This window comes from Myotis daubentonii, chromosome 3 (genome assembly GCF_963259705.1).
Source record: "Myotis daubentonii chromosome 3, mMyoDau2.1, whole genome shotgun sequence".
NCBI classification, from domain to species: domain Eukaryota; kingdom Metazoa; phylum Chordata; class Mammalia; order Chiroptera; family Vespertilionidae; genus Myotis; species Myotis daubentonii.
In genome coordinates, this window is record NC_081842.1 from 206,351,694 (window position 1) to 206,378,890 (window position 27,197).

A 27,197-nucleotide genomic window follows, 5' to 3' on the forward strand; every position below is an offset into this window, starting at 1 on the left:
CTCTGGTGCCGTGTCACATATAGAAATTTTTTGATATTTGCAACCATAGTAAAACAAAGACTAATATTTTTGATATTTATTTTATATATTTAAATGCCATTTAATAAAGAAAAATCAACCAAAAAAAATGAGTTTGCGTGTCACCTCTGACACGCGTGTCATAGGTTCGCCATCACTGTCCTAGGAGAAAGCTTAGCAAGCACTCAGCCCAGAGGGGAACGGGGCCCTGGGAGGAACTGGGGCTGGAGGCCCAGGAGCTGAGTGAGGGTTCTGGGTGGGGGTGGTGGTGGTGTCAGGGCAGAAGGTGCCCAGCTAGGTGTGGGGGAAATTTAGGGGAGGAGCATGCCAGGGGCTTCAGTAAGAAGGGACTAGAGGGGATTCTCCTCATCTTTGAATCTCTGCTGTTTTGGAAATTCTGACACCTTGCCAGGTGCTGGGCCAGGTAACTCCAAGATGGGCCCTTCCAGCATCAAGCCAGGGCCCCGATCTCAGCCCTGTGTCCTCGCACTGTCCTGTGAGGTCTCTTATGCTTGATTTGGGCTGTACACATGCCAATCCCAGGCTGCCTTGGGCCTCCCCCAGGCAGTTGGGGGAGCTCTGCCCATGCTCTAGCCCCACGCCAGCACGGCTGGACCCAGGCCTTCAAATGATGTCATTGCTCACCCACTCTGGCCTCTATTTTCCTCTCCAAGGGCTCTGTCCCCAAGCATTCTCTGCCTGTGTGCTGGCGTAAAGGCTTTCTGCGTAGCAAACCCAGAGAAAAAGAGGGCTCCCTTTTCTCAATATTTGCCCAGAAAATTCCTGGGTGGATTATTGTTGGCCTGACATGAGTCACATGCCCATTGTTGCACCAGTCACCATGGCCAGAGGAGAATGGACTTTGCCAATTGGCTAGGCCTGGGACGTGTGCCCACTCTTGAAGCTGGAAGTGGGATGGTTGCCACCTCCCCCTCCTCCTCCCCGCCCCCCTCCCCCCAGCCCAAATTGCATAGACAGCAAGTGAGGATGGGCGGGCCCTACAGGAAAAGCAGGAGGCTGCCGCTAGGAGAAAGGGCTGGTCCTGAGGCAGGTCACAGCCCATCCCTCCAGGCTGATACCCTCGGGGATGACTGCCTTCCTGCCTGGAGGTAAGGAGTGTCTCGCCCTCCACCCCTTCCATGTAGTGTGGAGCCAGGGGACCCATCCCCATACAGCAGTCAGGCTTGGCTCCCCACCCTCTGGCTGTGTGACTGAGTGGATCACGTCGCCTCTCTGAGCCTCAGTTTCCTCCTCTGTAAAATGGAGTGAGTCTTGATAAGAAGAGGAGAGGATACAGAGGAGACTGGAGAAATGCTGCACCAGCCGAGAAATGCCAGGAGCCCCCGGAAACCGGAAGAAACAAGATAGGATTCTTCCCTGAGCTCCACACCGACTCAGACTGCCGGCCCCCAGAACCGGGAGATGATGCATTTCGGTTGAGTTAGGTCGGCCAATGTGTGGTATTTTGCTGCTGCAGTCCTAGGAGACAAACATACCATCTGAAATGGTTTTATTGATTTATGTGTTTATTCTCCATCCTTCTCCCCAAGGGATCAGCTCCATGAGGCCCTGTGCCATCTGTTTCAGTCGCTGCTGTGTCCCTAGTGTCTGGACCAGTGCCTGTTGCACGGTAGATGCTCATGAAATATTTGATCCATTAAAGAATGGGCGAATGCATGAGCCTCTCACTCCAGGATTCTTATTTTTTAAAAAATATATTTTTTTATATTGGTTTCAGAGAGGAATGGAGAGGGAGAGAGAGATAAAAACATCAATGATGAGAGAGAATCATTGATTGGCTGCCTCCTGCACGCCCCCTACTGGGGATAGACCTTGCAACCTGGGCACATGCCCCAGCCAGGAATTGAACTGTGACCTCCTGGTTCATAGGTTGACACTCAACCACTGAGCCACGCTGGCCAGGCCTCAGCCTAGCATTCTTTTCTCAGACTGGTGCCAAGCTGTGACTCCAGCCAGGCCTTCCTCAGCCCTTCCAATCCCCTCTCACCCTCAGACACACACATCATCCCTACAGAGGCGGCGCAGCCAGGTGGTGACACACTTAGAGGAGTGGTGACCCCAGACCTGGTTTAAATTCTGGCCCGGGTGTGTCCTATGGCACCACTCAGACAAGGCCCTTATTTCTTAGTTTTCTCTTATAATCCTTTCAATGCCTGGAATACAACAGGTGCTCAATAAAGAGTGGCTGTAATCCGTTCTCCGTGGATGTACTATCTTTCCGATGAGGCTGGCCTGCATCCCTTCCTCCTGCAGGAAGCCCTCCCAGACCACCCCTGCCCTGGCCCCGCTGGCCCCGGCTCAGGCCCACTGACTGGCTCCCTTGCCGCTCGGCAGTCTGCCTGGGATCATTAATTCTCTTTTTGTGCCGACGCAGTCCATCTCCCCGGCTGCCTCGGCCGTTGGCCATGTTTTAATGAGGATTTCTCTTTGTGAATAAAGAAGCAGGCCTTTGATCCCCCTTCTGGAATTGACTGTCTTTGATAGTCCGCACCGAGGAACTGGGGAGAGCCAGGCCAGGATTCAAGTCTGGGCCGGCTGCTGCTAACCTGTCAGACCCTTGGCAGGTGGTCTCCCTTCTTCAGCCTCAGTTTCCCCTCCAGTATAAAGGGTCCAGGCAGAGCAGGCATCGTATGGTGTGTAAATGATCCAATCCATGAATTCAGTGAAATGTCACCTTAGCCCCAGTTTCTTCTGTGGTGTCCTCGTCTTAAATGCCAACTCTCCATCAGCAATCAGCCCCAGCTCACCGATGAGGAGCAATGAGGCCAGGAGATGTGAAGTTGCTTGTCCAAGGTATGTCAGGGTCCACATTTGAACCCTGGTTGCCCGACTCCCGGTCTTGCTATTCTTGTGACCCCCAAGGCCAGGGTTAACTGGCAATGCTCTGGCCAGCTGGTGACTCCTTGGGGTGAAGCAGGAAAAGGACCCCCAGGCCCGCTCTGCTGCGGGAGGGGGCCGTCTGAGAACTTCGGGCGGGAGGTCAGACTGGATGATGGAGATGGGTCCCTGGAGGCCCAGGGCGTGGGAGGTTTGTCTGGGGAGGAGTGGAAGAGACACCAGGGTTTGGAGGAGGGACCACTTTCGAAGGTGAATACGCTCTTACATAATTCCTCAAATCACTCATGGCCCTGGTTCTTGGAGCCTGGAACCTGGCCATGTGCACAGAGGAAGAGGGAGGCTCAGACAGGAGAAAAGAGTTGTCTGGGGCTGGTGACAGGGCTGGAACTGGTCCCAAGCCATGACCTTGCACTGACCGCACACCCATACCCCAGAGGGACTCGATTGGTGGGGGACGCTCCCAGGAGAGCCCCTGGTACCTGGAGAGGGACACAGCCCGGTTCCCTGGGGGGGCGTGTGTCATGGGCTGGGGTGGGATGGGGAGAGTCACAGACAGAGGAGAGACAGTGTGAGAGAAGATAGAAAGAGGCATTAAGAGAAGAAGAGATAGAGAAACAGAGAGAGCAGGGAATAAAGATAGAAAGGAGGGAGGGAGGGGCAGGAGAGCGGGGAGGGGATCATGGATTCAGTTGCGTTTTCCGCACAGAGCCCGTCCACGGGGATGTGGGAGCAGATGGCTTCCTCAGCCAGGGTTGACAGGAGCATAAAAACACGGGCCACCTTGCCCCCTGCCGGGCCTTGCTGGGCTCTCCTTGGTGGGCAAGGCACGGAGGGAGGCTGGTGGGGTTCAGGGCCGTGTTCAGGGCCAGGTCCCCTGAAGAGACAGGAGGGGGTGAGTGCAGGCCTGGGCTGTGCTCAGGAGCTGGGCGATCTGCAGGGAGTTACAGCCCTTTTTCTGAGCTTCAGTCTAGGCATCTGTAAAATGGTTGGAGTTGAGCACTCCCCCCCCCCCCCCCCCCGTGAGTATGTGTGTGTGGGGGGGCGGGGGGGCGGGTAAGAGGCAGCATCTGGGCTCTGATATTCTGGATTCCACTATTTCTGGGCTCTGGGCCTCACCCAGGATGGGGGTTGCGGCAGCTGGGCCACAGTCCCCTCCCTGGAAGGGGTTCAGCCTGCCCCCTCCCAGTTTCTGCCTCTCCCTGCTCATCCAGTGCCTCCCTCCCCCTCCATCCCGGCTCCTTTCTCACTCAGCCAGGCAAAACCCAACCATGGAAAAAATGAGTGTTTGGGGCCAGCCGTTAAAGGACGGAAAGCCATGATTTCCTTTTTCCTTTTCTTCCTGTTCTGCGATCCATCCTGCTCTGGGCCACTTACTACCAACAGGGGCTGCCCTTTGGGGGCACCTCCTGTGTGCCAGGCCCAGATCTAAAGCCCGTGGTAGATCATCTCATCAGACTCTCAGAATTCCACTCTTCACAGACGCCCATTGTGCAGATGAGGAAAGAGAGGCCAGCCTGGGGATGAGACCAGAAGATGGAGGGCTGGGCCTGGGACCTGAGTCCTGCTGAGTGTAAACGCCAGAGCTCCTCCCCGGCCCCACCCCAACTCCGGGATTACAGGGGCGCTGGGCAAGCAGCCAGAGAGGCGAATTCTGCTTCTGGCCTTAAGTAAGCCACCTCCCCACTCTGAACCCCAGTGTTTTTTTGGTCACCAAAATGGAATAAATAATATTATCTGTCCACTCCCCCAAGCTGCTGTGAACAGTTCCACAACTGATAATAGCTAACATGTCGGGGCACTTGCACGTGACCTGGCACCATTGTAAGTGACAGCAACTCATGACAGAATGCATGTAATGTGTACAGGGGAGGCTCCTGGATGCCAACCCGCCCACGGTTCCACACCGAGTTACGGGGGCTGGGACCAGAACGCAGGGTAGAGCCAGGACTTTACCAGGTCTGTGACCTCGGGGAAATCCCCTGCGGGCCCTGGGCCTCAGTTTCCCCATCTGGCAAAGTGCAGGAAGAAAGAGATGGTTGTAGAGCCCCGGCTCAGTGAACCTGTTCTCCTGGGTGACCTCGGGCCAGTGACCTTAGCCTTGCTAAGCCCATTTGTAACATAGGGTGCTGCTAGGAAAAGACAGGGATGCGTATAAGGGCCTGCTGAGACGGTAGGGGAGGACCTTGGATCCCAGCCTCTCCCCCTACCCCCTTGCCCCAGCTGGGCCCAGGGGTGTGGGAAGGGAAGGCGCAGGGCAGGCGGGGATTAGCCCCGGGTCCCCCTCCTGGGGCGGCGCTTTTAACCGTGTTCTCCCGCAGATAAGCCCTGCCCCCTCCCAGGCCCTGGGCCCGGCCTGTGTTTGCCGTGGGGATCTGGGCTGGCCCGGCTGCCTTTCATTCGGGGCCGCTTTGCTTGCTTTCCCTGAAGCCGGGCGGCTGCTCTGCCGGGTCCCTGCGCCCTGCGAGCAGATGGGCCGCGGTGGGAGAGGCGGCCGGTCCTAAGAGGATTGGCGCCTTTCTTCCCACCCTTTGTGCTGCGCTCGGGCCGCCTGCGCCCAGACCACAAAGGCCGCTTGTTTGGCTGCCTCTGGGGGCGTGGGGGTCACAGCCAACAGCGGCGCCCTTGGAGACGGGCACCCCCTGTGTGTGCAGTCCCTGTGACACCCCGGGGGTTCGCCGGAAGCACTGTCATGCATGGGCGCTTGGTGCAAGAGGAGAGATACCCAGGGTAGCCTATCAGAGGGACAGGTCCAGAGAGGATCCGCAACCCCTCCTGTGTACCGGGGCTCCCACACCCAGCAAAGCTCTCTAGACCTTTCTCAGTTTATTCCTCATGACTGTGGGATGGGGCGGAGCTGAGGAAAAGGAGGTTGGGGCCGGCAGGAACTAACTGGAGGGGCGTGGCAAGCCGAAGGCTCGAGACCCAAGAATAGCCCCAGAAGGAGCGTCTGACGACACTGAGGCCGTGCTCCAAGGAGGGGAGGCAGCTGGGGAGAGGAAAGGACAGGAATCATCTCACCAGTGAGTTTATTTTAAAAAACTGCTGATTGAGTGCCCGCTCTCCAGTGGGTGCCAAGGAGACAGAGATGGAAGATCAGGTTCCACCCCCGAGGGTCCTGCATGCGCTGGGCGGACAGCTTTGCAGGGAATGAGCTCTAGACCAGGGCTTCTCAGCCTCGGCACACTTGACATTGGGGCTAATTCTCATTGTGGGGTCCTGTACATTGTCTGTTTAATAAGATCCGTGGCCTCTCCCCACTCGACCTCAGTATCAGACCCCTGCTCCCCCCAACCAGCTGTGACAAACAAGAATGTCTGCAGGCGCGGCCGGCGTGGCTCAGTGACTGAGTGTCGACCTATGAACCAGGAGGTCACGGTTTGATTCCTGGTCAGGCCACATGCCTGGGTTGTGGGCTCGATCCCCAGTAGGGGGCGTGCAAGAGGCAGCTGATCAATGATTCGCTCTCATCATTGATGCTTCTTTTTTCTTTTTCTAAAAGTATTTATTTTTTTAAAAAAATATTTTTATTGATTTCAGAGAGGAAGGGAGAGAGAGAGAGAGACAGAAACATCAATAATGAGAGAGAATCATTGATCGGCTGCCTCCTGCACACCCCCTACTGGGGATCGAGCCCACAACCAGAGCATGTGCCCTTGACTGGAATCAAACCTGGGACCCTCCGGTCTGCAGGCCGATGCTCTATCCACTGAGCAAACCGGCGAGGGCATCATTGATGTTTTTATCTCTCTCTCCCTCTCCCTTCCTCTCTGAAATCAATTTAAAAAAGAAAAAAAGAATGTCTTCAGACATCGCCAAGTGGAGGGAGAGGGAGGATAAAATCACCTCGGTTGAGAACCACTGATCTAGTCTATACCCCTGGTCATTCATCTGCTCGCGCATTCGACACGTGTTCTCGAGCTCTGAGTGTTTGCTGGGCTCTGTTCTCGGGCCTGGGGCTGCAGCTGTGGCTGAGCTCATGCCTGTTGGGTGAGTTCACACCTGGAGGAGAAAGCGAACTATTCCACGTCGGGGGGACGTGGGGGCCCGGGCTCCAAAGGGCTCCTGGAGGAGGTGACACTTAGGCAGGCCTGGGAGGGTAAGTAGGAGGTACTGGGACAGAGGACATGGGGCAGAGAACATTCTAGGCTGAACAGGGCCGTGTTCCTCAGAGGTCTGTTGCGTGCAGGGGGCTTCTCTGGGGATAGAGAGGGACTCAGGCAGGCCCCTGCCAGCCCACGGAGGGCTCGAGGCCGGCAACGAAGGGTCTCCACCCTCTGGGGGTTGTAGAGGCGTCAGGAAGGCCTTCTCAGGGAAGGGGAGACAAGAGTCACATCTCGAGGTTGAGCAGGCAGGAGCCCGGGTAGCAGGGGTGGGAGGGGGAGAGGCGGGCAGAGGGAACAGCGCCTGCACAGGCCACAGAGCGCGAGCGGGCCCGAGGCTTTGGAGGAAGGAGAAGAGGCTGCTGGGTCAGGAGCACAGCGTTCTGACAGCAGAGGGAGGGAGAGGAGGCTGCAGTGGTGGGTGGGGGAGGGGACCAGCGAAAGAGCCTGGACTTAGTCCTGGGGGTATTGGGAGCCACGGGGGGCACTTGAGCAGGGAGTATTTTTATTTTAGAAAAATGGCTGGGACTACAGTGAAGAGATAGGTCTCAGGAGAGCAGGGCAAGAGGCAAGAAACAGTTGCCAAGGTTCAGGGGACAGACCCGGGTGGCGGTGAGCCCGGAGCGGGAGGGTGGGTCCCGACGAGGTGAGAGCCCGGGGCTGAGGGAGCTGGAAGCGGCATCTGGGCAGATGGTGGCGGAGCCAGTGCAGCCCCGAAACGAACCACCAGATCAGAAACCCCAGACAGAAGACCAGATAGAGGGAGATGGGCCTGTGGACCTCAGAATACAAATTATTTTTGCCACTTTGCTTTCATGCCTCATCTTTAAATATTAATACGCAGTGATGTTTAAGAGCTTAATGTTGTGTCAGGCGCTCTCGTGAGCACGTTGTGTGCATTAACTCATCAAGTCCTCACCACAACCCGTGAGGGGGATACCTTTTATCATCTCCGTTTTGCAGAGAGAGAAGCAGCAGCACAGAGAGAAAATGTACGTTTCCAGCGGCTGGGTCTGGATTCGAATTCAGACAGTCTGGTTCCGGAGGCTGCGCTTTCTTCTGCCAAAAACAGGCCGTTTGTTTAAAGCCTGCTTAACATCATCTATTTATAAAGCCCTGGGATAACAGGAAGGGAAAGAAGTAATGGCATTATATTTTCTAGATGGTGGCAGAAGGATGTAAACTGAAAAATCATCTTCTGGAACTCAGGGAAACCCTACCCAGCAGTGCCTACCGCCACCCCGCGGCAGTGTACCCCGAGTGGAGCAGCCATGACACAGGCCAAGCCCCATTTTGGGGGGCATTGCACTTATGAAACCCCATGCCAGGGTGGTGAGAGCTTGCGGATACGGGCACTACTATTATGAACATTTCTCTGCAAAATGGAGATGCTAAGAGGTGTCTCCCTCCGTGGGCTGTGAGGACAGGAGTGAGGAGGCGAGGTGCTGGAGGCCCAGGTTGAAGGGTATGTACGCTGAGGGGCCCCTGATGGTGCTGGGGACGCGGGATGGAGTTGCCGGGCCCCATCCTCACTTCTTCCCCAGTTCCCCAGACGACCAGCGTTAGGCATTTTTGAAACAGCTGGTGGAGCTAGGGTTGGGGTGGGGTGTTACTCTGCAAACATGGGCTATACCCATGACCCCGACCTTCTAATCCCAGGGCTTAACTGACTTCATTAACTCCAGGGGGCTCAAGAGAGACCCCCCAAATCGTTCTCCGTCAAACCACATTCATGAAAGTCCCGTTCCTGAGACCTGTGCAGGGAAACCTCTGGCCGAAGGCAGGAGACTGGAGGTGGTGACCCTTGGAGGTGAACCCTCTGCAAGCTAGTGACAGGGCAGGATCAGATACCCGCCCCCCACACCCTCCCCCCGTCCCCCTCCCCCCTGCCCCGCCTGCCCAAAGGGCAGTGAGGGAGAAACTGGGTGAACGCATAGCATGCTGGGTAGCCTGGCCAGGAGTTGATGGGTCCAGCCTCCCACCCCCCACTGTGGTTGCCATGACAACTGAGCAGGGGAGAGGGAGGAGGAGAGGAGGGACCACTTGCCCCTCAGACAATGGAAACTTATTCCAGGTCACCCTTGGCCTTGTCCTAAAGGGCTTGGTGTGGTCAGGAGTTCCGGGCTCTCCATACCCTGCAGTATAGGCCCTGGGGAGCAGTCCTTAGTTCAGGCCAGGCGTGGGGACCCCAGAATGGGGGTCACAGACAGGATCCCCTCCACTGGACAATCCCAACCCTCTCAGAGCCGCCTCTTTTCCGGGCTCCCTGCTCCCCCAAGGCAGGCTGATTCCAGATGAAGTTCGGTTCGTATTCTGAGCTCTCCCTCCACTGAAGAACTTGACCTTGTAGTGGGAGGTGAGCAGTGGGCGCAGGGAGGAGGAAGTGGCCGCCCTGGGGACAGGCCAAATATTTTACGAGTAATTTAATATCTGGAGCACGAACCACTGAGCGGAGAACCGTCAGCTGCCCGGAGCAAGGAGCTGGTCTGGTCCTCACAATGCCGGGGACAGGATGGGAATGAGCGTGTCCACAGGGAGGTTATGCTTTCGGGGCCCTGGGAGGGGGCCAGGAGGGAACAGGGCTGGCGTACCTGCTGTGCTCCAGGTACCAGGCAGTGCGTGTTAGAGGGGATGAGCACTAATTAGGGAGGAGAGGTGTGGCCCTTTGGAAAAGGCACTGACTTTGAGACACATAGACCTGCATTTAGCTCCTCCTAAGTGTGTGGCCCTGACTTCACCTGTCCGAGCCTCAGTTTCCTTACCCAAGAAATGGTGATGATAAGAATGGCGCCTACATCATAAATAAGAATCCAGTGACCATAAATAGAAGGAATTTAGTGTGATCGCCTGGGACACAGCTCAGTAAAGCAACCTGCCCTTCTGTGGACTTCGCAACAGCTTTTCAAAAACCCCAAACATCGGTCGTGGGGGTGTCCCCACCACCTTGCAATGGCCTGGACCCTTCCTCTCTAGCCCAGGAGTGCGCGTGAGGCGCTGTTGCCACATTCTGTATCAGCCATGGTCCTGCCTCTTCCTGACACCTGCTTCTGTACCCAAGGGTCCTGGGGAGGATCCTGCCCAGCCTTGGCCTGAGACAGACCTGGGTCAGAATCCCAGCTCAGCCAAGTTCTAGGTGTGGGGCCCAGGGAAGCAGTTCATCCCTCCGGCCTTCATTTCCTCATCTGCAAAATATGAACAATGAGACTCCTTCCTCGTAAGGATGCTGTTGTCATTAATGAAGAGTTTACCATAAAGAAGCTAGCACAGAGCCTGGTACACAGTAGGTGCTCATTAAATGATTCTCTATCGTGGATATTTCAAGAGAGCAGTTGAGGGACCACGCAGTCTTAGTCCATGTCCCAGCTCTGCCATGTACCAGCTGTGAGAGCCTGACCAAGTTACAACCTCCCTGTACCTCAGTTTCCATATCTGTGAAATGGGTATCATAAGTAGTACATGCATCATTAGAATTAGACAAGTTAACACATATAAAGTATTTATTGTTTAAAAATATATTTGTATTGATTTCAGAGAGGAAGGGAGAGGGAGAGAGAGATAGAAACATCAATGATGACAGAGAATCATTCATTGATCGACTGTCTCCTGCATGCCCCCAACTGGGGACCAAGCCCACAACCCGGGCATGTGCTCTGACCAGGAATCCAACCATAAGCTCCTGGTTCATAGGTTGATGCTCAACCACTGAGCCACACTGGCTGGGCTCTGAAGTGTTTAGGACAGAACCTGGAACCGAGGAGGAGCTCAGTCAGTGTTAGCTGCTATTATTCTCCTCTGAGGTTCAGGAGCAATTTGTGAAAAGGAATCTCCCCTCCCCTCCCCTCCCCTACACTCACCCCTCCATTCCTGGGTCTGGGAGCAGGTCTCCCCATGACACTTTACCTGGGGCTTGGGGTTGTAGCACGGCGAGCTCACACCTGCGTCTTTTGACCTGGCTGGGGGACTCCAGCAGCACCCCGGGGCTTCTCCTGCCATGTGGTTCTGTCCCTTCGTTAATCACGAAACCACCGCTTTGGTCCACAGCCCAGCCATCTTTTCACTTCCTGAAAGCAATTCCATGTGCCTGAGCTGAGGTGACCCGGAGACCATCTGGTCCTCTTCTCCTGTTACAGATAGGGAAACTGAGGCTCAAGCGGGGAAGGGTGGTTCCCAACGCCACACAGCAAGAGGATGCTCAGGTCCCAACTTGAACCCAGGTCTTCTGGCTCCTAGTCCAGTGCTCTGTCTCTACACCAGGCTGCCTCAGACGACCTGGCCATAACTAATGCCCAGTCCCACTGATGAGCATAGGGAGGCCCGGAGATGTGAGGGGACTGGCCCACAGCCCCACAGCCCATGGAGGGGGCCAGGATTCAAACCCAGGCCTGGGAGCACCAGGATCTGAGCAAGCGCCGTGCCATGTCCAGCAGGGTCAGTCTTCGACCTCATTACAGTGCTCCGGTAAAAAGAGCCTGGACAGACCAGGGATGAGTGGCCCATTTTACAGATGAGGAAACCGAGCCCCAGAGAGTAGAGTCACTTACCCAAGGCCACACCTTGAGTCAATGACTCTGGGACCAGTGCTCTTGCTCCTTACGCTGCCCCATTACCTGTTTTTAATGTCCCTGCACTGAGGATCTCCAAGTCCCTACTAGCTTGCCTCCAATTAAAGGGGCATCCACTGAGCACCTATGTGGCTCAATTCCCCACGGGGTCTGCGTTGTTTTCCCGGTGGCAGTGGGCGCCTGCTCCGAGCAGGGTACTGCCCTCGGTACCTTACAGACCTTACCTTTATCTTCCTAATGGCCACGGCGCCTAGATTATTGTCCCTATTTTCTAGACGCGGAAACAGGCTCACAGGGGCTAGGTGACTCCAGGCCCCACAGTTGTCTGCGAGGTCGAGGGCAGACTGGCCCCCTCGCCCCTGCTCCCAGGCCTGTGCAGGCTCCCAGCCGGTGAACCCCTCCGCTGAAGCTGTCCATGCCCTGAGCCATAACACGGAAGGAATGAAGACATATTTTCAGGTCTCCTTCCCCGGAAACCAGCTGGGGAGGGTCTCAGGGAGGCTGACATTTACATCTTGTCTTTAATCACATTCGCTGACGCGCTCCAAACAAGGTCTGCAGACACGTTCTAATGAGGGCCCAGCCGCCTCCCCTGCGATACCCGCGCCCTCAGGGAGAGCTGCCCTGAGACTGGAGCCTGTAGACGGGCTCATGTGGCGCCGCTGCGAACCCATGGAGGGAGAAGGGGACATTTGTCCCAGGATGGGCACAGGGCGTGTCAGCTTTTTTGTCTCTGGTAGCTCATGGAACGACCCTCACAGCAACCAATAGCTTCATTTCCTAGGCGAGGAGGCTAACATTGCTGGGGACTTCCTAGGCGTCGGGTGTGGCATGTGGTTCTTTTCAATAACCACTCTTGCCGAACCGGTTTGGCTCGGTGGATAGAGCGTCAGCCTGCGGACTCAAGGGTCCCAGGTTCGATTCCGGTCAAGGGCATGTACCTTGGTTGCGGGCACATCCCCACTGGGGGGTGTGCAGGAGGCAGTTGATCGATGTTTCTGTCTCATCGATGTTTCTAACTCTCTATCCCTCTCCCTTCTTCTCTGTAAAAATCAATAAAATATATATATATATAAAAAAAATAACCACTCTTGCTTGTGGTCCTACTATGCCCCAGACAGGCGCTTTACATACATCACTCATTTAGTGCTCATACCAATATTAGCCAATTTCGCTTCATTTCACAGCCGAGGAAACAACAACTCCGAGTGGAGGTGACTCCACTGTCAATGTCACCCAGCTAGAACGTGGCAAAGCTGGATTTGAACCTGGTAAGAACCTGGCGAGGGCTCTTGTGAGAAGCCAATGAGGGATCGTGCACCCAGCATCGGGCACCGGGCCTGACGCACAGTAGGTGTTCTGTGTACCATACGTTGCTTCTTTTGCCCTCTTTCTGCTGTTGGCTTGTTTACATTCTCCCTGCTCCCCGATGCTGTAAGAGCTCATAGGGACAAATACCCGACAAAACGGTACAGAGAAGAGTCTGTGAGAGGCAACAGGAAACGAGGTGGGGAGGCAGGAAGTGAGGAAGGAGGCTGCCAAGAAAATATGTGTCATGCAGACCTGCATGCTAGGGGTGTCTCTGCAGGTTCTGGGCCTCAGTTCTCTATTCCATCCTCAGTCTCCCGCCTCTGAACGGGGCAACGATGCGCGTGCGTGTGCGTGTGCATGTGTGTGTGTGTGTGTGTGTGTGTGTGTGTGTGTGTCGGGGGAGGGGGTGTCATGAGGGATAAATGCACGAATGTCTGCATGCCTGGCACCTTCTTGATCTCAGTTGAGTATCTCTCTGCCTGCCTGCCTTTGTTTCCCTTGGAAATGCCAAACCTTCCTATGGAAATTTTCCCAAGGGCCCATGGAACATGATTACATTCCCTCTTTCCAGGCAGCACATAATTTTGACATTCCTTGCATCTTGGCTTTCTTCCTTCCATTCAACAACTATTTACTGAGCATCTATTATGTATATCCATCACTGGGCCCTGCACTCTCTAGAGTAAGACACGTTCATCAATCAATTAATTAACTAACATCCATGTTCTCATTCATTTACTTGATAAACATGAGTCTTTTGGGTTCTCTGGGCCACGAAATGTTCATTCTTTGGCCTCTTTAGCTGCCCTCTGGGCCATAGCTATAGTCTATAGAGGTGGGGATGCTGGGTAAGGGTGTGATGGGGGACTTGGCCATGGCTTCCTCTCTGGTCAGTGACTATGTAATTACGCTTCCCCCTTGTCCTATGGGTGTCAAGAGCTCTCCTAGGTTCCTAATCAGTAGGCTTGGGGCAGGCCTGAGAACCTGTTCCTGTCCCCAGTGAGTCTAATGTAGCTGACTAGTTAGAGCCCCTCCTTCTGTAGGGAAGTCTGAGGCTCAGAGAAGGAAGCACCTTCTCTGAGGTCACACAGTAAGCCGGGTTCCAAGACCAGCCTAGAACTGGGAGCTCTTGACATCCCATCCAGGGTGCTCCTGCTCTGCCAGGTCCCCTCACTGCCCGGGGGTGCCCCTCCCTGGGTGGGCCCTGCTGGATTTCTTGAACAAACACCCCCTCTTCTCCTGCATCTGGTCCACAGGGTTGTCTATGAGCGAGCCTCCTGGCTATGTGCAAAAATAAACACACGCGCAGCTTGCTGTGAAAGGGCATGTGTTTGTGTGTGTGCTGGGTCGGGGGTGGTTTAAGGCAGGGCACCTGGTGTTCCTTTGTCAGCAGGAGACCAGAAAGGCGGGGCCATGGAGGAGAAACGGGGGTGGGGCCGGCAGTGCTCGGAGCAAGGGGTGCTCATCATCCGGGGAAATAGGCCCCTCACCCTCGGCCCTTTCCTCTGTCTGCTGCGAACTCCTTCACCGCCCCCATCAGATCATAATCGCAATGGCCACAATGGCAGCAATAACAGTAGAGGGCAGTCGCGGAGCACTCGCCCTCACCAGCCCCGGTGCTGCCACCGCCCATGGATGGGAGAATTCAGGTCCATATTCAGCGGTTCTCCACCTGTGGGTCGCGACCCCTTTGGGGGTCGAACGACCCTTTCACAGGGGTCACCTAAGACCATCGGAAAACACATATATAATGACATATTGTTTTTGTGATTAATCACTATGCTTTAATTATGTTCAATTTGTAACAATGAAATTGGGGGTCACCACAACATGAGGAACTGTATTAAAGGGTTGCGGCATTAGGAAGGTTGAGAACCACTGATATAGATCAACATGCTGAACCAGTGCTCCTAGCCACAGACACTTAGAGTGCGGCCCGGGCTCAGCAGCACCAACTCCGCTGAGAAAGCAACTTCTCAGCCCCCCCCCCACTCCTCCCCACACTGAATTAGAAATGCATTTTATAAAGACGCCAGGTGGTTCTGAGCACACTTGAATTTGAGGAGCCCTGACCATCATAGCACCCCATTTCCAATAACAGCCCACCAGGGATAGCTATAGCTAATACTTGTGGCGACCTGTCTGTGTACTGTCCGGTCCGTGTACTTTTATGTGCAAAGCCCACTAAACCCTCATCAACTTTCTGGGGGTATGATTATCACCCCCATGTTACAGATGAGGAAACTGTAACCCAGAGAGGTGAAGGAATTAGCCTGAGAACCCACAGCCTGGACGTGGCAGAGATGGGATTCGAAGATAGCTTCTCTGAGACCACTGTCCTTGTTACGGGGCTCCCAGCCGTTCCTCCCTCCCTGCATTGTTCATCTTGCGTAGCTTTCAGCAGATAGGAAGTCTATTTCCCCTTCTTCCCTCGACCCGATGTAGCCAATGGGCTCCTGAGGGCAGACGCCGGGCCACCACTAGTCACAGCTTTTGTGTCCATTAGCACAGCCCTCTCCCTTGGGGGTGGGGAGGGGGACAGAGGACCGCCTGTGTCAGAATCACCTGGGATGTTTGGGAAAAGTGCAGACTCCTGGGCCCCTCCAGGTCCTAGGACACTAGAGCCTCTGGGATGGGGTCTGGACACCAATAATTTCCAGGGATTTTCGTTGCCCACGAAAATGGGAAGCCAGGTGCCAGGGGTTGCATTGCCCATTTTACAGTCAAGGGCAGCGAGGCCCAGAGAGTTTCTCTGTTCCGGTCCCAGGCTGGAAGCTGGCTGACTGGCACGCTGGCTTGGGAGTCAGGCGGTTCTGGGTTCGGGTTCCTGCTCCTCTCCTTCGGAGCCCAGAGCCGTACCTGGGTTGACAGCAGGTTGGCGAATGCAGCCCACAGACTGTGCGCAGCTTGCTAGCTAAGAATGGTTTTTACATTTTTAAAAGGTTGGGGGAAAATCAGAAGAAAAATATCTCGCGACGTACGAACATTATGTAAAATCCAAATTCCAGTCTTCATAAAAGTTTACTGGAACGCAGCCACGCTTATTTATTTATTCACTGTCTGCGGCCGTTTTCTCGCTGCGGAAGCAGAGGTGAGCAGTCACAACAGGGACTGGACGGCCCTCAGAGCCGAAGATGGTTCCCATCTGGCGAATTACAGGAAAGGCTTGGCAACCCCTGGTCCAGAGCTGTGAGTCTCAAGCTGTAGCTGCCTCGAAATCAGCCGGAGGGCTTGTTAAAACACAGATGGCAGGGCCCCGTCTTCAGATTTTGCGATTCAGTCCCTCTGTCGTGGGCCTGAGAACCTGCATTTCCCACAAGCTCCCTGGTGGTGCTGATGCCTGAACCACACCTTGGGGACCCTGGTTTAGAGGAAGTTGGGTCTTCAAAGCTGACACCAACCCCACCCTGGAAGCTCATAGCCCACCCAGGGAGCAGAATGGGCTTGGGGGGAGGAGAGGGAGGAGGGAGGAGGTCTCACCATCCAGGCCCTGTCTCCCCCCCCCCCCCCCCGCCCCCACCCCACCCTCCCGGCTCCCAGGCTGTCCTTGTCCTGGAGTCAGCTCCCCCTGGTGGCAGCCAGCCTGGACCTCGCCTGGCAGTTCAGCTTTGATTGCCCAGCCCTCCATTTGGAAACACATTTCAAAGCCTTCAAAGTTTGCACGTCCTTTCTCCTAGGGCAGTGGTCGGCAAACTGTGGCTCGGCAAACCGTGGCTCGCGAGCCACATGCGGCTCTTTGGCCCCTTGAGTGTGGCTCTTCCACAAAATACCGACTTCTGCGCATGGGTCACGAAGTTTCAATCGCACTGTACGTCCGCGCCCACACATGGTATTTTGTGGAAGAGCCACACTCAAGGGGCCAAAGAGCCGCATGTGGCTCGGGAGTCATGGTTGGCTGACCATGGACCTAGGGAGTCCACTTCGGGGAATTTAATCCAACAGAAGAACCTGGAGCGGAGGTGCAGAAGCTGGGATGAGGCACTGCAGGAAGGAGGTAGCAGACATTCAGCAGGGCCCACCCATGCTGCTCTGAGAACTGCTCCCACCCAGAGGGCCGGGCCCCTGCAGCCTGGGGAATAGGGCGCAGAGCTTAACACTGGGTTAGAGACCTGGATCTGAATCCTAGATCCTCTGTGTAACACGGGCAAGTAACATCCCTCCCTGAGCCTCATTATTCTCATCTGTAGAATGGGCACCATAAGATTAGAACAGTGGTTCCTTTTATTTTTTTTTAATCCTCACCCGAGGATATTTTTTCCATTGGTTTTTAGGGAGAATGGAAGAGAGCGGGAAAGACAGAAAGAAACATCGATGTGAGAGAAACACATTGGTTGGTTGCCTCCTGCACAAGCCCTGACCAGGCTTCGGCCCGAGGAGGAGCCAGCAACCAAGGTATATGCCCTTGACCAGAACTGAACCCAGGACCCTTTGGTCCGCAGGCCAACGCTCTATCCACTGAGCCAAACCAGCTAGGGCAACAGTGGTTCTTAAAGAGTCGAACAACCCCCCTTCCCTCCCAGCAGCAGCTGGAAACTCTTTGGAAATGCAAATTCCAACAGCCCCTCAGGTGAGGTGGTGCTCACTTAGTCTGAGAACCACTGGATTAGGGAACCTTCTCCTTGTGACTGTTCCTGGAGAGAATACATAGTTGCCCGACATTTAGCTCAATCATCGTGACCTGCTGTTTTCACAGGCCGACTGCTTCTTGGCCTCAGCTGATTGGGCCAGGAGTACCCTTGCTCCAAAGAGGACCAATCAGATCCCCTCTTCTGGGATCTGGAAAATGGATGTCACTTCCACGAGGGTCGGGGCTAACCCAGTGGTCAAGGATGTCGTTGGAGAGGGAAACAGCCCATTTTTCTCCACTTGCCCTAACAGTCGATAGGGCCAATCTGCAGAGAGAGACTCAGGGCCCAGAGGCTCAGAGGGAGACATGGCAGCCCTGGCCTGTGGACACCCTGTCTGGATCCCATGTCCACTGAGACATTTGTTCTAATTGGATGTCTGTGCCTGTGCCAGTCTGGGAAGATATTGGGAGGGGAAGCACATGGGGAGAATCAAAAGGGAAAGAGTCTTGGCTCCAAGGTCAGTTAAGACGTTGGAGGAGGGCCCCTTGGTCCCTTGGGTGGGGATATGTGACATTTTAAGCAGAAAACCCCTTTAGAGGCTGGCTTAGACATGCTGCCTTGAAGGAGGTCCCAGGTCATCCGTAGGCAGACCTGCCCTTGAATCTCAGCCATGCTATGGGATTGAGGACACTCTCTTCATCCCTCCAGTCCTCAGTTTTCTCCTCTGTAAACTGGGCATGAAGCACCATGTCTCCAAGGATGAGTGTGAGGATTAATGAGAGAATGAGGAAAGTGTCTAGCTCAGTGCTAAGAGCATAGTAGGTGCTCAACAGATGGTGTTCCCTCCCCATCTCCCACTGTGTGGCTGTCACAGAGCTGGAAGCAGAGTCTGGCCCTCCAGTCACCTCCAACTACAAAGGGTTTCTGTTGTCAGAGGTCATTCATTCATTCATTCATTCATCCAACTAGCATTCAAGCAGCATTTCTCAGCACCTACTATGTGCCAGGTGCTGGGACACAGAATTGAATTAGACCACTTTATTTACTCATTCATTCAGCAACATCCATGGAGACTGACTGTGTGAGGGTAGTGCTGGGGGTAAAGTGAGTATTGCTGGTGGGTGAGGGGCGGGCAGGAGGATGAATCAGCCCCACCGGTCACACCTCTGGGTTCGGGAAGAGCAGGAACCCAGAGAAGATGCTGTTGGCACCTTCGATGCCCAGCAGGGAGTTCCTCTCTGTGGCCTGCAGAAAGACGCTCTCCCCCAGCCCCAGCTTGAGGACGATGCCCCCGGTGGTGACCTGGAAGGTGCTCACGACATAGTCGCAGAAGGTGACCACCTTCTCCATGCGCTCCAGGCCGCGCATGAGGTTCACGCACAGGTTCCCTCGAGAGCTGGCGTGGTAGGTGAAGTAGTAGAGGCCCGGCACCTTGCAGGTGAACTTGCCGAGGCGAGATTCATAGTTGTTGTTCACGTTGGTGATCACGTGGTCGAAGCGGATCACCTGGTCCTTCCGCAGGGGCGTGTTGATTTTCCGTATGGCGGAGAAGGCGACCTTCTGCGTGGCCTTGTAGTCTCCCGACTCGCCCTTGGGGCCACGGGGTCCAGGGAGCCCTGGGGAGCCTTTGGGGCCCACGGGGCCCTTGGGGCCGACTTTTCCTGGCTTCCCGGGAGTCCCTGGGTCCCCCTTCTCTCCAAACTCGCCATGGTCTCCAGCGAGCCCTGGCAGCCCTGGAAAAGCAGGGAAACGAGAAATGAGGCTGAGATCACCGAGAACCAAAGACAGGAGCCCTGGGCGGAGAGGCCGGGAGCCTGGCGGAGTCACCGTGGACAGGCCCCTGCTCCTCTCGGGGCCTTAGCCTCCCCTCTGTGAAGAGGAGGGGGTTGGTCAGAGCACCTCCAAGCCCAGCTTCCTGAGTCTGTGATGTGCTTGGACTGACACCTGGGGAGGCAGCACTCTCTCCCTGCGCCCTCCTCACTAGCTCATCCAGCACCCTGGTTCCAGCGTAAGCCTGGAGGCTGGTAACGAATGACTGGCACACAGGCTGCCCGCTGTGTCCCCTCCCCCAAGGCTGGCCTCCCTAAGCAATCACACAGTCTTTCTTGCGGAACTTGGGAGTGGGCCTTAGAATCCTCCCACTCCACCGCGCCAAGCAGCCATGACCCTGGGTTCGGCACAACACAAGGTAAAACCTCTTTCCCTACAGAGTGGCAGAGCCCGGTGGCCGAGACCGTGGAATCGGGGCAGACGGATGCGCTTCTCCCGTCACGTCTGCCATATTAGTTGCGCCACCTCCAGTGAGTCAGATTCTTCGAGGCTCAGCTTCCCCATCTGTAAAATGGGGATGCTGAGAGTCTGCGGCCTTGTGCGGATTAAATGGGACTATTTGGGGAGAGGGGTTGGCCATGGGCCAATGAGCGAATGAACTAGATTTCACAGGGGAGGGGGTTTTTATGGCAGGACGTCTCCTTTGAACCCTGTGACAACCCCGCCGAAATGCCCTTGTCCACATGTGACAGGTAAGGAAACAGCAGTTCAGGGAGGTGACGCCGCTTCCCCCGGAGGTAACCCAGGGCTGTGTGACTGCGGTGGTGCCCTCTCTCTACCTGGACTGAGTGGTCAGAGATCCCTGGTCTGGTCGCAGCCTCAGCATTTGCTGGGCCCCTTTGTAAAATGGGAACCAGAATTCCCTCCCTGCCAGCTATTGCGAGGGCTCAGCCAGCTGATGGGCATCAAGTGCCTCTACCACCTCTAAGGTGGGCCACTGCGACTCGGGAGGCAGGAGGTGGGCCCTCGACCAGTGCCACCAGTGTGTCCCCAAAGCAGACAGACCTTTTGCTCCCTTTACCCCTGGGGTTCCAGGGGTCCCGTCAGAGCCCGGTGTCCCAGGAATGCCCGGGATGCCAGGGATGGCCGCGGGCCCGGTGCAGTCCCTCTGGGCCTGGGAGACATCGAGAGGGCCCAGCAGCAGCAGCAGCAGCAGCAGCGCCAGGAGGCCGCCCCTCGGCGTCTTCATCATCACAGTCTTCGCCGCTTCCTGCGGGGGGACAAGAAGATGGGGTAGGTTACTCACGACTGTGGTGACGCCTCACGTTTAATGAATGAATGAATGAATGAATGAATGCGTTGGCTGGTTCGTTGCTTCGTTCAGTCGTGCATGTGTTCTCTGAGTGGGTCCTGCTCTGGGTGCTGGTGCACAGGCCCCTGCCTTCATGGAGGTCAATGAACAGAAATAGCTGGGGATGGGCAATGGGTGCTCTGACAGCAGGGACAGCGCCCGGAGGGAGAGGGACTGTGCTGGGGTGGGAAAGGGCGGGTTTTGGGAGGGGAGGCCTCCCACCAGGAACATGTTGTAGATGGGGAAGCGTCTCTGAGAAGTGATGTTTAGGCGGGGACCTGAAGGTGAGGAAAGGGCCGAATGTTCCACGGGGAGAGGACCGTGGAGGCAGAGGCCAGAGGCAGAATAGAGCCTGGAAGGTGGACCAGCACAGGGGAGAGTGGCCAGCAGAGAGGGAGCGGTCGGAGTGACCGGGGGCCAGGGCCTGCGGCTGTGGTGTGCGGATTTTGGAATATATATATATATATTTTAAATTGATCTTAGAAAGGAAGGGAGGAGGGGAGGGAGAGAGAGAGAGAGAGAGAAACATCAATGATGAAAGAGAATCATTGATTGGCTGCTTCCTGCACACTAGACCGCAAACTGGGAATGTGCCCTGACCAGGAATCAAACCATGACCTCCCGGTTCACAGATGGATGCTCAACCACTGAGCCACGCCAGCCAGGCTGGATTTTATTCTAAGTGCTCTCACTCATCGGAGCTTCTGCGTTCAGGGTGCCTGTGCTGCTTGCACAGCGAGCCACTTCCTATCCTCATCACAGCCCCGCCAGGAAGGAGCTATTATTTCTGCACAGGGGAGGATCGGGCTGAAGCTCGGGGTAGCCAAGTCACTTGCTTGGGGTCGCATAGGAAGGACTGCAGCCAGGACTCGAACCCAGGCCTGGCCAGCACTGCCCAGGCCTGGCCAGTGTCCCTGCCAGCATACCAGCCCATCTCTTCTGGTGGCTGTTCCTGGGTCCCTCCAAAGGCGTCGGCCCTGATGACAGGGCGGTGCAGGCCCCTCTCCACCCCAGAGAACTAGAAGCAGCCCTGGGCTGTCTCGAGCTGCTCAGCACAGCCAGTGCCTCAGGGCACGAGTCCTCAGCTTGCAAGACGCCTTAAGCTCCATCCAGTCCAGCCCTTAGCGTTATATAATTAAGCTGACGTTCACTAACATAAATTTGATCGTTTTTAAAGTGAACATTTTGGTGGCATTTAGCATATTCACAATGTTGTGCAACTACCACCTCTCTCCAGTTCCAAAACATTCTCCTCAGCCCCCAAACACTCTGTACTCACGAAGCAGTTCCTCCCAGTCCTGCTTCCCCCGCAGCCCCCGGCAAGCACTCATCTGCTTTCTGCCTGTGGACTTACTACTCTGGGTAGTTCCTATAACCAGTGGTTCTCAACCTTCCTCATGCCGCGACCCTTTCACACAGGTCCTCATGTTGTGGTGACCCCCAACCATAAAATTATTTTCGTTGCTACTTCATAACTCTCATGTTGCTGCTGTTATGAATCGTCATGTAAATATCTGATATGCAGGATGTATTTTCATTGTTCACGACCCACAGGTTGAGAACCGCCGATTGACACACTACTCGACCTTTCGTGTCTGGCTTGTTTCACTCGGCGTCATGTTTTTAAGGCTCACCTGTGTTGTAGTACGTATCAGTACTTCATCCCTTTATGGCTGAATAATATTCCACTGTGTGGACATACTACAATTTGTTTATCCATTCATTACTCATGGGCATTTGGGAAGTTCCCTGCTTTTGGCTATTGTGAATAGTGTTGCAACGAACATGCACGTACAAGGTTTTGTTTAAATACCTTGTTTTTAATTCTCTTTAGTTCTACCGAGCAATGGAATTACTGGAATTACTGCCCGGGGTCTTACAGTAATTCTGTGCTGAGGAATTTTGAGGAGCCGTTAGCCTATGATTGAATCTCCTCAATAGCATCTCTGCCAAGGGCCCTTCCATCCATGACTTGCACCTTCTCAGTAACGGGCAGCTTGTCACTTACCAAGGCTGCCCACTCCCCTTGGCCCAGATCCAAGTCCTCCCCTTCCTTCAAGGCTCGGGCCAAAGCCTTTCTCCTCCAGAGAGCTTTTCCTCATCACCCCCCACTCACAGAAGCGGAGCTATTTCCTGCTCTTAACATGGGAGAGCAAAGTGGCCCCCGCACACCTCCCAGGATGATTGTGGGGACCCGGGCAAGGCCATGGCCTTGTTCAGACTTGTTGCTGCTGTTGTCTGAGCCTCATAGCACCCTGGGAAAGTGGGCTGTGATTATTTCCCCATCCTGCAGATGAGGAAACTGAGGCTCCCACGTTAGACAGCAACCTGCCCACAGGCATCTGGGAGCTTGTTAAGGACGGAGCTGTGGCCAAACTCCTTCCATCTCTGCCTCGCGCTGGCTGGGCCAACCCAGAATTTGGCACATGGAGGCTTTGCTGGGATCAGAAAATCAGCTTCCCCACCTTGGTCTGGTTCTAATCAGTTCACTGCCCAAACTCCTGAGTTATGCCCGACTCTGTGCTGGGCGGCTGCACAGGGGCTGTGACCAGGGCCGAGTGACCGGCGTGGGCTCTGCCCTGCTCCGAACAGAGGGCGGTTCAGGGCACCTGCAGATTTTTATTTTTGAATGAGCATCCGTTCCCTCTCTTGCTGGAGGTTTTACAAAAGGGTAGTTTGACAACTTTAACAATCCATGCGTTAGGCTCTTAGCAGGCACCAGGCTCTGTGCCAAACCTTTATGTGCCATTATTTCACTGAATTCGGTTCTTACCACGGCCTCTTGAGAAAGCATCCCTGATTGCTCATTTTACAGATGAGGAACCTGAACGTGGAGAGAGCGAGACCCTCCATCAAGGTCACAGCGCCCCCCTGTGGCTGGGATTTAAACCGGTGCCCACTGGACCTCAACACTCAGGTGTTATTACGTCAAGAGGCTGCTGTGCCTGGTGGTGAAAACCTGGGCCCGGCAGGAGGAGCGAATGCATGGGCTGCACTGAGAGCCGTGCTGGGTCCGCCAGTGCCCAGGGAAGGGCGCTCTTATTACTGTTACTGTTGCTGTGAGGCGGCAAACATCCCCGGGGGTGAGAGGCCTGGAGGGCCGTCAGGATATCAACCCCCAGGTCCCCATCAGGCCTCCGCACGTCTTAGCTCAGGGCCGCAGCCAGGCCCCTTCTCTCTGGCCACAGTTTCTCCGACAAACGGGGCTAATACTAGTCTCTAGCCCCACCTCTAGAACTCAGTGTGAAGATCGGAGTTCTGGCTCATAGGGTTGGTGGGAGGACAGACGAGTTAGGGCTTACGGCAGAGTCTGGCATGTTGGAAATGCTTACTGCATATTAGCTATTTTTAAAATGATCACCATCAGTTTGGGGACATGATGGGAGATGGTTGGAAAAGTAGAAGATGCTCGGTCCCTTTGAGAGGTTGGGCTCAGGAAGAGGGGGTGGCTCAGGGAGAGGCGGCCCAGGGTGGAGAGCTTCCACCAGAGAGGTGGGGGTGGGGGAGGAGGAGCAGGTCCTGACCTTTGATGAGACTCAGGTTTCTTGGGGGAAGTGGGAGGTGGGTTGGGGGAGTGGGAAGATCTGAGTTCTGGATCATGGACGTCTCAGACCAGGATGTAGACTTAAAACTCATCTGGTCTGACCACCTCCTGCCTTCACCGGTCATCACCACCATCAGCCTTGCCCCTTGCTCTTTTTTTCCCCCTGCATCGCTGATCCTTCCATGTCCTTCCAGCCCCAACTGTGCCTTCATCCCTGACTTGGAGTCAGGCCAACTTGACCTTGAACCCTTCCCCCTTCTGCTGCTACCTCCCTGCATGACCTCACGCAAGAGCCCGAACCTCTTTGGCAAAGTTAATTTCCACCTGACAGGGCTGTCGGAGGATTCAGTGAGATGGAACCTATAAAATAAGAAGGTCCCTGGTGTGGGGCCTGGTCCCACCCCCTCCTTTACAAACGCTGAGCTCACTCAGTGCTAACTAATAACTAACCACCACTCACCTGCGAGTGCCCTGATTTCTTTAGAAGAGTCGTGCTGAGCTTTCTCGCAGACGCACGGAAATAAGAGGCAGGTGTTGGGGAGGCTGGGCTGGGTGGAGGGGGACCTGGGTCCTGACATCCGTCTGCCTCTGACATCTTGACCCAGAGACTATGCTAAACTCTGGGTGACCTTGAGGTGCTGATATTCCCAGAGGCAGCCGAGAGGCACATGGCTTGCCCCAGATCACCAGCACTTCAGAGGCAGAAGCAGGACTCACCTTAGGCTGGTGGCTCCCATTTGAGGCTGCCTCCCCCTCACCTGGGCCCTAGGTGGCTGCCCATCTCCAAGTTCACCTCCAGAGAGATTCATCCCCGAGGTCTGGGCCCAGGCAGGAATCCACAGCGTTAAACACGCCAGGGGGCTCCCAGGCAGGGGATGCAAGGTCTGCACTTTGAGAATCACCACCCTCCACCCCACTGGTCCAGCCGGCCAGTCCCCCAGGCACCACGCCCCATCCTCACCTGGGAACCTGGCGTCCTGTGAGGCCGCTTGCAATGCCGTTTGGCTGGGCAGCAGTGGGACCAGGAGCCGGGAGCCTGATGCTCTCAGTCCAAAGCGGAAGTTCCATTCCCCAGAGAAGGGAAGGGCCTTCCCCTGACGGCCCCCTCCCCCAAGTCCCCCTCCTGTCACCCCACTCTCACCCGGTCCTGCTGCCTTCAGGCAGTTTCAGGTCCTGTTTCTGCAATCGGCAGGGCCTTACTGTAAGCGGGGAGGACAGTGGTCAGTTTGGTTTCGCCTGCTCAGCAGCTGCGGGGAGAACGGGCTGTTCTGGGGAATGTCCGCAGCTGGTGGCTCAGTGCCAGGGCCCCTGACCTCATGGTCTTCTACGGGAACAGGGATGTTCCTCAATGAAATGGAAACAGGGCCGGCCTGCTGTCTGGGCGCTGGGTTTGGCGCCAGAAACCTTGATTCCTAACCTGGCTCTGCCACTTAGCAGCTAAACGTTCTCAGCCAGGGGAGCCTGAGGGAGTCCCATTTCCCCTGTTCCATGATGGGACCATGATTGCACCTGCTCTAGGGATGGCACCGGCTGGGGGCGGGGCTCAGATGGGACAGCGGAGGAGAAAGGGGGGGTGAGCTGTCGAGTGCAGGCCACCTGTGAATTGTTAACATCACGCCATGTCCCAGGCTTCTCCTTTCGGGGCTCCTCTCTTCTGCTTTCTTCCCCTTCTGCACCCCGGCTCTTCCCCTGTTTTCAGAAAATAATCTAATAATGAAAATGAATTTTAAATGCGGTCATTATTTATTGATACCCCTTCCTGCTTCCAGCGGGGCGTGAAGCTGGGGGCAATTACAGGCACAGGCAGGGGCCTGTTGCTTTTTGTTGTTGTTTTTTTAAAATATATTTTTATTGATTTCAGAGAGGAAGGGAGAGGGAGAGAGAGACATCAATGATGAGAGAGAATCATTGATCAGCTGCCTCCTGCACGCCCCCTCCTGGGGATTGAGCCTGCAACCCGGGCATGTGCCCTTGACCGGAATGGGACCTGGGACCCTTCAGTCCACAGGCTGACACTCTATCCACTGAGCCAAACCGGCTAGGGCAGGCCTGCTGCTTGTTGATCCTGGAATCACACCAAGTTCGAGCTGGAGAGGGCCTTGGAGGTTACCCAGCCCATCCCCTCGTTCTAAAGATGGGGAAATTGAGGCCTGGGTGGGAGATCTGTGTCGTGAGCCGGCAGGTGCCCTGCACTGGGAGACAGAGCCACCAGCAGCCCAGCCCTGGTTCCTGCACCCTTGGAGCAACTCTTCCCCTGGGGAGACTGGTGTGAACCACCCAAGGACACGCACATGGTTCTTGCTCCTGTGTGACTGCGGGAGCCCAGACCTCGAGGGCATGGCAGGTGCAGGACTCCAAGCTGGGCACCTGACTCCAGCCAGCAGCCCTTTCGGAGGCTGCGTCTCCGGCCATGGGACTCCCGCGCAGGGATGGTTGCCCAGCAGGCACAGCAGCTGGCGCAGGGCAGGAGGGCCCTTCCTGACATCTGTGCTTGGAGATGGAAAATGTGGGGCTTGATGGAAATTGTTAACGGCAGTGGGTGACAGGGAAAGGAACGAGGAGCTTGATAAAACTGAAGGGTCTCTGGGCTGAGCCAACTACAGACCCAAAGGGACCCAGGCCTGGGTGTGGAGGAGACCAGGCCTTAGTGGATTCTGGGCAGGGAGAGGGGTTTCGTAGTTTGCAGGTCCAGGGGTCCGTCGGAGGCAGCGGTTCTCAACCTGTGGGTCGCGACCCCTTTGGCGGTCGAACAACCCTTTCACAGGGGTCGCCTAAGACCATCCTGCATATCAGATATTTACATTACGATTCATAACATTACAGTTATGAAGTAGCAACGAAAATAATTTTATGGTTGGGTCACAACATGAGGAACTGTATTTAAAGGGCCAGAAGTTTGAGAACCACTGGTCTGAGGGTTCCTGAGGCCACTTGGTGGCTGATGGCAGTGGGAGAAGAGGAACTTGAACCTGGGGTAGAAGCAGCAGGGAGGAGCCCTGGCTGGCTTGCCCAGTGGTTAGAGCGTCAGCCCACAGACTGAAGGATCATGGGTTTGATTCCCAGTTAAGGGCACATACCTTGATGGCAGGTTTGAGCATTGGCCCCGGCCCAGGC

At 55.4% G+C, this 27,197-nt stretch overlaps 1 protein-coding gene across 1 annotated transcript; it reads right to left on the bottom strand.

Annotated features, from left to right (window-relative positions):
- Window positions 1–18,456: 18,456 nt before the first annotated feature.
- On the bottom strand, window positions 18,457–25,201 carry C1QB (complement C1q B chain). The gene is made up of 3 exons (XM_059690880.1): window positions 25,045–25,201; window positions 20,254–20,458; window positions 18,457–19,151 (listed from the first exon to the last, which is right to left on the bottom strand). The coding sequence occupies exons 2-3, from the start codon at window positions 20,438–20,440 to the stop codon at window positions 18,577–18,579; spliced, it is 762 nt and encodes a 253-aa protein (XP_059546863.1). The 5' UTR covers window positions 20,441–20,458; window positions 25,045–25,201; the 3' UTR covers window positions 18,457–18,576.
- Window positions 25,202–27,197: the final 1,996 nt, after the last annotated feature.